Here is a 12,036-nt window from a genome sequence, read left to right on the forward strand (position 1 = left end):
ATTTGTAATTTGTGAAATTGGGCTATACAAATAAACTGAATTGAATTGAATTGAATTTTGACTTCTGCTGATTGCATTCAGGCTTAAAAAATCCTAAATATTGTAAAACATTGTGAATATTATCTTGGTGAAAGAGACTGGTTTCTTTGCCACATATCTTATTTTCAGTAATAATCCCCAAAACAAAATATAAATCCTATAATCTTTTTAGGGGTAACTAGTGCAATGGTAACTCACATACCTCACTGTGAACTGTTTTCATTCAAAGTACTCTCTTTGGAAGAAATACTGCTGACAATAATGAAGGCTGGCTTTAGATAAGAGAGCTGTAAATATGAAACACTTTTTAACTGCTGTCATCTGCTTCTGATATCATTTTCAGTTTTGTTTCAATTTACATCTCGTTATGCTGGAATGCAAAATTTGTATGGCCTTTCGGTCTTCACTTCTTTTTACATTAGTGTCTATAAACCAATTATGTCTGCTGACTTTGTGCTCATGTTAGATTCCTAACACAGGTCATGGTCTGTTTGGTTCATGGATAAAATAAGATTAGGCAATCAGGCGTTGCTCTGTAGTGGTGCATGTATTAGCATTGTCTGGCACCAGGACACAGCTATGTTTCTACTAAACAAAATACACAATTTTTATCAACCATGTTCATATGCAATTAAATATCTGTCACCATTGAATAAGTATAATCTGTCAAAAAAATGAGTGAATAAATGCCTGAATAATTCAATTTAGGAATGGCCCAAAGAGCTCACAATGTGCATTTCACAATATCCATGCTAGAGTTGAACTTCACAATATGTTCAGTTATGGGAAGCAGCTAAAGTGCCATTGGCTCTTGCCGACACATTCTTCACATTTCAGCCGGCATCAGGTGGCATGATAGATTCTCACTGATGACAGAGCAGCTGGATGGACCGGTCCGGCTGTCTCCAGGGCAACTGAAGGTGAGACAGTGACGGAAATGATTGACTTGCTCTCCAGACAGGTGATTAAAGCACACGGCCAAAACTGCTCCTACTTAAACTCGCTTCCCTAATTACAGATTATTAAGAACATAGTATAAAAACATCAAAAGATAGTAATTGGACTGTGAGTTAATTGAATTTATTTGTCAAATGTTTGATAAAATGACGATGTATTCACTGTTTATTCCACTCAGGATAGTTAAGCAAGAACACGTATCAGGTATGTATTTGGTATATTTTGCTGATACTTCAACCTATAAGTAAAGTATCTCAACAGTTCTTCTACTACTGTTATTTTATGATAGACTATGGTTTGTATGGATCCGTCAATCTGACTAATATTGTAATAATCCAGTAAGGACAAATGTAAGATGGAATATACTTCAATATCAGTGTTATTCACTTAAAGAACCAACACATAGTTGGCATAATAATTCCCATACTTAAAAGAAGGTATTGATTTCAATTTAGACAAAAGTAATGTCATTTTTAGAAAGAGTTAGAGAGAAGACGTTTTAAGGTAGTTTATTAAATATATTGTGATGACACCTCCCTTCCACTCTGGGTCTGGTGGAGGGAATTAGCTGTTTGTCTTTCAGCCTGGTCATCATCAGTTGATGAGCGCCTGAGCCTGGTGGGAGAGCCACCATCTCCATGGCTATAATATATAAGTGTACATACATCAGGAGTAACTGCAGCTGTAACATGCAAGGAGAGAAATACAATGCACAGTATATGCCCTGTGAAATGTAGTGCAGTTGAACCAGAATATGTAATGCTCATGCAAAGTAAAAAGACTTCCAGGTTATACTGATATAGTATGAGTAAATGTTCTTACTGTGTGTTACTGGTTATATTTAGGTGTAACAAAGCTCTTGATTTTCAGTCGGTGGGGGCTGCTGTAGATTCGCTGTTATGCGTCAGCTCAGTCTGAGCTTTAGATGAGTCATGATCCTTTTAACATAAGAGTTATCCTGTTTACATTGGTCTACTCTAAGGCTTGAGCATCCGGAAGTAAATAACTCCACACAGATAAGGTGATACCTATAGAGATGACACATATTTATAATAAAGATGCAAAAAGAGGATTCATAAAAGAAACGTACTGTTTCAACCATAATTAATGAATGACTGAGAAAACACCCAAAGGGATAATTAGCCTAAACAATAAGGCTTCTGACACACTCCAAAACAAATTAAAACACATTAAACTTTACTTAAGTAAACAATTTGTAAAGTATCAAAAATACTTATTCTGTCATCATTATTATTATTATTATTATTATTATTAGTCAGTCGTGCATTTCATGCAAACAATACTTAATGTCACTTTTGTAATGTTTTAGAAGATGATTTTATAGCTTTACTGGCCAAAAGTATATATATATATACATATATATATATGTATATATATATATATACTTTTGGCCAGTATAATTAATAATAATGCATCATGTGTTATAAGATGATCATACATTTTTAATTCAAATATTGATTATCCGACTACAGCTGTAAATTAAAAAATACAATGTTTTCCTTTGAAATGAGGTGCAGTCGAGAAGTATAGAAAGCTTATGCTGGAAATACTCAAGTAAAGTATTTGTACTTTAGTTAGCTGGTTACTTTCCAACTTGACCATTGTACAATTATGGCTTTAAAAAACGTTATAGAAGTAAAGTAAATTTGAATGAAGTTAGACTGTTTACTTATGACCAGAATGAGTATGACACATACAATAAATAGACACATTAAAAGCAGAAAAGTCCTTTTATTTCCCATCAACATCTTACTTCCTGTTGGTGACCCATTCAAAACAAAAACCCATTCGGCTCTTCTTAAAGGGTCGCAGAGGTAACTCTGCTCCTAATCACGTGTGTTATTGTTCGCTCAATGAAATTGGCCTGATGCCAGCCGAGAGCCAGCGCGGCTCCCTCAGCGCGCAGGTGAAATTTGTGCTGGAATGAGAAAGGAGAGTCACGGCCTCACCTGTTGGGAGTGTACACAAGCAGGGAGGCGCAGTGAAAAGGAGTGGGCGGGGTTAACTCCATTTTTTCTGTATGGCCCAAATAGTTTGCGCCATATCGTTGGAGTCAGACTTACCTGACGCGCGGCGGTGCACCTGTCGCGGAACTATCGCCTGCGTTTTGCCTCGGATTTACCTGTTGATTCAAAATGCGTCAGTAATCCTGCCGTCCAGTTGTATACACACGCCAACTAATCAACAATCATGAAGAGGGGGACGTTGAATTTTCTGGGTCGGAAGAATCAGTCTCTTTTCGACACCAATATCAAAATCAAGGACATGGGTGAGTCGCCAACACTGGCAGGGGCCAATGGTTGTGGTAGAGAATACGCATTCACTTTAACACTTCGCTAAAGAATAACACGACCTTTGTACGCACATGGACACGTACACTTAACTGGCTGCCTGTTGATCCGAAAGGAAATCTCAACAGTATTTCAGTTTGTTTAATGACGCGTCCTGGTGTTCATGTAGCTGCCATTAATGTGATTCATCCATGAAAAACCTGTTCTCAAATGTCAAAGTCCCTTCTTCTCGGTGGACTGTGCCTGTCTGGCTTCACACTGACCTGTCCGCTGCCAATTCTGTTCACTTACTGAGATTTGGTGTGGCCTCAACAATGCTTTGAGGAAACAAGGGATCGTGTGTGTGTATGTCCAGAAACTCCAACCAAGGAACATTGGAGGAACGGAATATTTTCAAGATCAAATGTATTTGAATTGTGTGTATTCAGCTGCATTCAGTGTGTTTGTTCAACTGTTTAGACATTATCTGATAGTAGTATATGTAAGTATAATTTCAGGGAACTTAACAAAATGATTTATAATGGTGATTGTGGTCTCACCTGTCGTGTAAGTGGCAGATCATTTTGGTTTAAATACCTTGAGAGATTGGAAAGTTTTTTTAGGATTTTAAGAATATATAAGAGCATATACGTACACATACAAATGAGTCATCTCCATTTGCTGAGGAAGACCATGAGATGCGGTTGAAAGCTCTTGAACAATATAGGAGTTCATTGTTTATTGCCAAACTATAAAAGCAAAGTGTGAAATGATGAGCATGTATTTATAAGATTGTATTGCTTAGCATTCAAGACCAGAACAAGACATCTTACACCATCATATTAGGGCAACACCAGACAATATCCACTCTCACATGTTGAGATCAGTTTACAGAAAAACTAACCAGGTGTCTGTGGCATTAGTTCCATTTGATTGACAAGAGCAGGAAGAGGGATCGCTACATGCAAAGCTGCAACTTGAGAGAGAGTGTTTGTCTATTTAAATGAGGCAGGTGCAAAATGAAGAAACTAATAAGTTGGACTGGTTCGACACCCAGACCATTCTTTCGTAATTGATCGTACTGAGTCGATGCCACAGTGTTTAACGTGACATACTTAATGTGTAAAGGAAAAACACTTTGGGTTCCTTCCTTGTTTATAATGTGAAGCCATTTGGTTTCTCTTCAATGAAAGGTGTGGCCATCGATGGCTGACAGAGCATGCAAACTACTCTCAATGCCAAGTTTCTTTCATCTGTCACTAATCGGACAAGTACGATGACTGCCACTGGAGAGACAGCTGAGGGTTATGCTGACATTCTTTTGCTTCGAACTGAACACAAATAGCAAAAGACAACTTTCTCACCATTTCCACAATAAACTGATAAACTTGTAGAAATACCTCTTTGCAACTTTGACTTCAAAGTGCTTCGTTCTGCTCTGCTGATTGCACTAACAACACATCTGGAATGTATTGAAAACATTAATGCCAAGCTGACATTTGATGCAAGTTCTTTTGGAGGGTCAAATTAAAAACAACTTCAACTAATTTCAGCTAACTTTATCACAATAAATGTTTAAATCCTGAGATCAATTGGCAAACTGTTGCAAACAACAGATGATATCTCAATTTGAAAATATGATTAACATTATTGTGTCTTATGCTGCAAGTTATCAATTTAGTTACCATCATAATGCAACTTTCACTTCAACACAGTGCTGGAGTATGAACACAGATTGCAATCATCTGTTCAGCTTCATGTAACTATTTAGTTGTCAACGACAACTGCCTTCCACAGCTGATGTTATCTCATAGTAGATCATTAAGTTCAACCGAGAGGCCGCGTTGGTATGTCATCACCTGCTAAAGGACCAGAATGTACTCATGTTCACAAGAGAACAATAGACAGATATACACGATGCAGTTTTAGATGTTGAAATGTACTGAAGGCTTTTGTAATTTTAGAAATGTGAAACTAATCATTTACACTGCACACTGTCAGTAATGATGTGAATGTATTGTTCTTTTAAACCAAGACATCACACCAACCACATGGTTTGTCCTCGCTGGCCAAATCAGTCTCAGCCAATTCAGCAGAAATGTAATGGCTAAAAGCATGAGGTGTACACAGTACAAATCCTTAGCTTTTTTATTTTTCTCAGAAAATGTAGAGCTGGTGCTGAAGCCATCGGCAATCTCTGAGTCAGGAACCGCCAGTGTGCGGGCCAGACCCACCGTCAAGCATCACGCTGTGAGTATCTCAATAAAGCTTCTCATTTTCAGATGTTGGAATAACATTCAATATGCGTCACTCTGAACTGTCGTTTGTATGCAATTGAAGAATTACTTCATCTTGCACTCTGTATCTGCAGAGTGAACTGATAAAGGACAGTTCAGTGACTGTGTTAGCATATGGGTCAGCTTAAACAAGCAGGGTCACTTTGTTAATCAATAATTTGTGGTTTTTATGGTTGAGCATTGACGGCAGTTGAATTTCTGTACATTTGTGTTTGTTTGGTGAGAGTCACTTTTAATAACTATTATATATCCTCATGCGGGAGTGAGAACACTGACATTGTTCTTTAAATCACATTCCTTAGGCTGTGAATGGCATAACTCATAATGTGATATCATCACAAACTGTCATCCACAATAAAGATGGTATCACCATCCAGGTGTATTACATATGCTTTACATTTGTCCTGGAAAAAACAAGCTAAATCTGCAGATGTATTTTTCAAAAACCAAGAGCAAGGCATAAACAGTAGTGTCATATGTATTTATTGATTCAGAGGAATTCTAAAACTGGAAACTTAAAGTTAAGAAATTATAGCAAAAAATGCAAATTACAATGCAGTCAATGATTCATACATTTAATAGAAACGGCCATATTTGATTTGGGTATATTGATGATGTAACATCAGAGGTGGAAAGTAATTAAGTTCATTAACTTTTTGTAATTATCATTTGAATCTTCTTTATACTTTTACTTCATCACGTTTCAGAGAAAAGTAGCTCACCTTTTACAGCACTACATTTATCCGACAGATACAACTACTAATCACTTTTTAGATTTTACATTAAGAAATGTCGTCGCTCATATACAAACTCTACACTCCTAGAGACTATTCTGAAGCATAATAAGCAGTTTAGCTTTTGATAATCAAAGAACATTTCACTGATAAAGTTTTGTATTTTTACATGAGTAGAATCTTGAATTAAAGACTTCTACGTGTGATGAAGTATTGTTACTTTTACTTGGTAAAAGAATCCATGGCTGTCTGGCCTCCCATTATGTTTTCATGGCGCAGATATAAATAAAGAGCTTCTCACTGCTCTGATTCACGCCCCTCAGCGTTTGGGAGTGTCCAGTGAATGCATCTGTGGCATGTGTTGGACCTGGCACACCTAGAGGCACATGGGCTGGACAGATGAAAGTGAGTCATAGTGCAGGGAACAAACAGAGAACATCAAACTGGATCATACGCCATATTTACTGACACACCCTCAACCTGTAGTGTAGTGTACATACTTTTCCAAGAAGCTACGTGTAAGAGAGAAGTGTTATTTGAAGCAGGACTGCAGGCAGATCTCCAAACTATTTCAATCTGGAAGACAAGCATTTAAATGGCTAAAAAGCAGTATACCAGCCATTTTTAAATCCTAAGTTATTACCAGCCTTATTAATAATACATCTTTTTAAAGTGAAACGGGTCCAAGCGTGTTGCTTGTTGCTTGTTTACTCAAAGAGCCTGCATCACATTAATGTCAAGAGATACAGCAGTAAAACAAGTAAGTGTTGTGCTGCTGGAATTCTAATTTTGTTTCCCTTACGAAGGGTATATAACCCGTTAACTCTCATGCACTTGTATTGTGTCAACACAGGCTGTGTTTATTTTTGGTGGCCATGACGAGAACAAATCATACTCACACACGCACATACACACAGATTTTTAAGTGACAGCCTGCAATTTTCTTAGCCAGGCCAATGTTAACACCAGGACAATGTGAGAGGTGGATCCTACCCTCTGAATCAGAGTGCGCCTCATGGCTGAAGTATCCGGAGTATACAAATGATCCTTTTTAATTCTCTGCCTCCGGTCAAACCTAAGAATAGCCTACATTTACATTGGAAAAAGACATTACAACTATATACATGTTGCAACTGAATAGTAGTTTCTGTCAGAGCACATTTTATTATATTCACAATGAATCATTATATATATATTTTTTTATTTTATTGATTTAACTTATTTGCAATTACAGCTATACATATATTAGGTTATTCATAATACCTAGCCCTGAGAGCCACTGAAGTAAGATGGACTATGTTTGGTTGATGCCAATAATGTAGAAAGTATTGAACAACGGTTGAAGGTACAGTGAGCTCTGCAGCAGTTGAAAACTGGTTTGTTCACTCCAGGGGTGAATACTTGCCAGTTCCTCTTAACAGGTTGTAGACTTTATGTTATGTATTCTGCTGTTCTTGAACCATGCTTTTTTCGTGTGACTCAGACGTTGAAATATGAACATTTTTATGTTTTTTTTGTTTTCACAGTTCTCATCAGAGAGTTTTCAAGGCTTTGCCGTCCCAACACCCAAAGTCCCCCTCCTCCCCTCTATCAACGGTCAAAAGACCAACAGTTCAGGTGAGCGCCTACCTATCGCACATATGTACTTTGAGTTTAAGAAACACTAGAATTTCATTATTTACACTCTCAAAGTCCCAGATCGTTTGCAGTGTTTTAACTCTGACTCACTTGATGGATCACAGCAATCAAAATGTCTCCGTAAAGGGTAGAAAATGCTGGGCAGACAAATGTTTGTTCAGGTTGTTGCTCAATAACCCTCCTGAATGTGTCCAAACCACCATACCAGATGCCAAGACTATTTACAGAATGGGAGTGTCAGCATTAACAAAGTGGATATCATTCTTTTTATTTTAGCTGTGAGTAATTCTGAATGCAAGTCATTTTACTGACTTCAAACTAATTCCTTTCAACTTGAGCTGGGTGATAATTCAATTTGATAGTTTATTGTCTTTCGTTGTAATCATATTGTGATGAAATAATATATATAAATATTGTAATACTTAATAATTAATTAATTAATAATAACAAGCACATCATACTAAGAAAATCTGGTTTAATTAAATGAGGAAATACTCATTATTTAATTTGTCAGGTGTCTAATTAACACAACAGAATACAAAGCCATGTTATTTCATTTATTTGTATTTATTTTCCAGAAAACATGCTATATTGTGATATATATATTGTTATCCAGATATGAAGTGATCTTGATTGAAAAAGAAGATTTTGTCCGTAACGTTCAGACCCGATTTCAGCAGTAAACTTTGTTGATTCTTTATGATCTATATAGTTATTTCTACTTTGATATGATTCAGACTAAAGAGGTGAGCAAGGCTCCACATTTTTCTGTTGGCCACCAGGTTTCATGAACAACATAAAACGCATCTAGACAAGGCATGGATTGTTTGAACGTTTCACACAGTTTGGTGTCTACTTAAATGAAATATGATACATTTTTTAATTGCTCCTGTTTCACAGTATACAACAGTGCCAAACTGTTCTCAGTTATTCTCTCTTTTCTTTCTTCCCTTAGTTGGTGGAGATCACTTGTCCAATGGATCTGTTATATCTCTGCCTGACCTCGGAGAGGAAGGCATGTTTGCTCCTCCTCCTCCCGCTATGGCTCCTCCACCCCCTCCAGGGACTTTTATCCCTCCACCAGACTTCATGGGTGACATGAACAGTCTAAATGTGGCAACCCTTCCCTCTCTATCCATGCCTAATCCAAAACCGATCTCTCTGGGACCTTTCATTGAGGGGGAAGACTTAACCTTCATAAAACCACCACCAATGGCTCCACCAAAGCCTCCGCCAAAGCCTCCATCAAAGCCTCCATCTACTAGCTCCAGTGGCTCTTTATCATCCGTCTCCATTTCCACTCCATCGCCAGCCAAAGTTCCTGACCGACCAACATTTTCCCCACCCTTGCCTCCATCTGAAAGGCAACAGAAGAACCCACCTCCAAAACCCATTAGACTGTCCTCTATTTCCAACTTTGACTCCCCACCAGCGACTCCTGCCCCACCTCCTCCCGTGCAGACAGCCACACTGTCCAGTTTCAATCCCCAAAACGCAGCAAAGCTTTACTATGTTCCTCAGACCTCAATTCTCAGTGGGTATGAAGAGCATGAGAAAAGACGCACACAGGTGTTACTCCTGGAAGATACTGTGCCCGTTGACTCTCTTCCAGTTCTCCTCCAGGTGGATGGGAAAGCCCCTAAAGTGGCTACACCATATAAGCCAGCTCACAAAGTTGGAGAGGACCTGAAGGAGAACTTACAAATTACACAACCCCCTCAATCACCGCCTCCTGAGCCAAAAATGGAGGCTAAAAAAGCAACAGTTTCAGTACAGCCCAAAGAAGACCAACCGCTCCAGACTCCACAACAGACGTCATCACAGCTGCTAAAACTAAATGGTACTCGGGTGAAATCAGAGCCCATCAGGGAGAGATATGTAGCATCTCCAAGTCAAAATCGGAGATTCAGTCCGATATTAGATAATAAACTACGCAACCTGAGGAGTGGTGAAACCAACGGGGCACGAGATGGACGTGCATCATCCCCGCTGGCTCTGTTATTGGCGGCTAAAGAAAGAGACATAATATATAAATCAAGTCAGCCTCTGTCAAGGGAAAACAGCGACAAGATGATTGAGCGGCCGAGTGCAAGCATTAACCCGAGTGACACTCGTCCCAATTCATTTATTGTAACTCCCATGTCCAGCTCACCCTCTTCTCTAACATCTCTAGAAAGAATGCAGGAGAGTCGAATGTTTGTCAATCCTGTGGTCGATACGCAAACAATTCAGGATCCAGTCAGATCCAGCAGTCCTGCTCTGGTCAAGGATTTGATGCCATCCGCCAGTTCATCTCTCAGTAGGAAGGCTGAACCCCCAACTATGACCCACATGCAGAGTCACTCAAAGGTTCAACACACACAGCCTGAGGACTTATGTATGTCATTCCTCGCTCCGCCGCCAGAGTTTGATGATTTTGACGGTTTTGATGATTCTGACGATGTTATGGAGTCTCCTCCTTTCGTCCCCACACCTGACCCACCCATGAAAAAGGCACCAACAGACGATTGGATCCCTCTCCCTCCATCTCATATTCCACCTCCTCCCCCAAAGCTCAAACCCCCAGCAGCTCCAAAACTCCCACCTCTTGACTTCGACTTTAAACCGAAGCTTAAACCCATGATGAAAACCAAGTTGGCCCCTGCTCAGCTCCCAGCCACTATTTCACCCAGCCAGGCCACACTCCTGAGTATTCTTCAAAAGAAGATGTTAGAAATGGACCACAAAATGGCCCCAGCGAATGAGGCAGAGTCCACGTCTGATGACTGGGGCACCCCCCTGCCCGATGAGGACAATAATGTCCCTGTTGTCCGCAGAGCCGCACCACAGAGCAAGAATTACCCCGAGGTCAGCAAAGCAGCAACACTGAACATGCAGGAGCTGGAGAGTAAAATGGTCAACAAATATCAGGAAACCTCTTCAGTGAAAGTTCCCACCAGGTAAGAGTGCTCAAAAATGAAAAACCTTCACTTTTCTGAGACAAATAGCCCAGTGTCTGTCTCCAGAATCAATAGATAATCATGAATTTGTTTACTTTTCAGCATCGGGACGGAGTCAAAACATAAGTATGGTATGACCTTTACAGTTCGGCCAGGAACCAAGCAGCCCATTTCTCTCGTCAGTAAAGGGGAGCCGTAATGAGACGGCTGTTCTTCTGTGTCACAATGCATGGCGTGGAAAAGCACTTTGAACAAATTATCATAGCAAGTATGTTAAGAATGTCTGCTGATTTTTTTGAATGTATTTCTCAATCTTTGGGAAACTATCACCGTCAAATCGGGTTTTCTGATTTGTATTTATTAAGCGTCTGGTGAACCATTTTTTTTACTGCTGCCTTTTATTCAGTATATAGGTTAATGTTGAACAATATGCGTTTTTATCAGTTTTCATGCCACATGGGATATATTCATGAGAAAAATTATATTTAAAGTTATTCATAGCTGGTGAATCTACATTCCTTTAAAAAAAATTCATGACAGGCTTTCACAGATATATCGGTAAACTTGATTTTAAAAGACAAGTGTGTATCTTTCAGTAGGATTGTTTCTCATATTTATTAATCTTGGAAATGCTTTGCCATCTGTAAAATAGGTATTCTACTGCAGTAAACGTTTCAATGTATCTACATTCATCCTGTACATATCAGTTTAGATAAAATGACAAAAGTACCTATATATTGAACGATGTAGTGTTTGTACCTTAAGTTTGTACAATCTAAATATTTTAAATGTTGGTTGTAAAGTCTACACCAAATGTTGTCCAACAACTAATCTGAAAGTAATTGCAGTAATTGCATGTAAAGGTCCGTGAGTTTTTAAAATATTACAGTATTTAATAATTTGATAATTTGTGTTGGCATCAAGACATCTTCGTAACAAAAAGACAAAAGTGCAGATGACATGGTGCTAATGGTTTGGACATAGGAAAAAAAACTGGAATGACAGTTGCACTGGCACCAGCATAAAGATCTTAATCTGCAATATCTTGAATAAACTTTTCTTTCTGTCTTGGGCTATTTAAGTTATTTAAAGATCCACATGTTACAGATCTGTTTTAAATCCTTTTGTAAAATTGATCTAA

At 38.6% G+C, this 12,036-nt stretch overlaps 1 protein-coding gene across 1 annotated transcript; it reads left to right on the forward strand.

Moving 5' to 3' along the window:
• The first annotated feature begins 3,050 nt into the window (after positions 1-3,050).
• Positions 3,051-11,962, forward strand: LOC130209016 (uncharacterized). The gene is made up of 5 exons (XM_056438515.1): positions 3,051-3,286; positions 5,449-5,537; positions 7,845-7,935; positions 8,912-10,895; positions 10,998-11,962. The coding sequence occupies exons 1-5, from the start codon at positions 3,208-3,210 to the stop codon at positions 11,092-11,094; spliced, it is 2,340 nt and encodes a 779-aa protein (XP_056294490.1). The 5' UTR covers positions 3,051-3,207; the 3' UTR covers positions 11,095-11,962.
• Positions 11,963-12,036: the final 74 nt, after the last annotated feature.

This window comes from Pseudoliparis swirei, chromosome 18 (genome assembly GCF_029220125.1).
Source record: "Pseudoliparis swirei isolate HS2019 ecotype Mariana Trench chromosome 18, NWPU_hadal_v1, whole genome shotgun sequence".
In the NCBI taxonomy this organism is placed as follows: domain Eukaryota; kingdom Metazoa; phylum Chordata; class Actinopteri; order Perciformes; family Liparidae; genus Pseudoliparis; species Pseudoliparis swirei.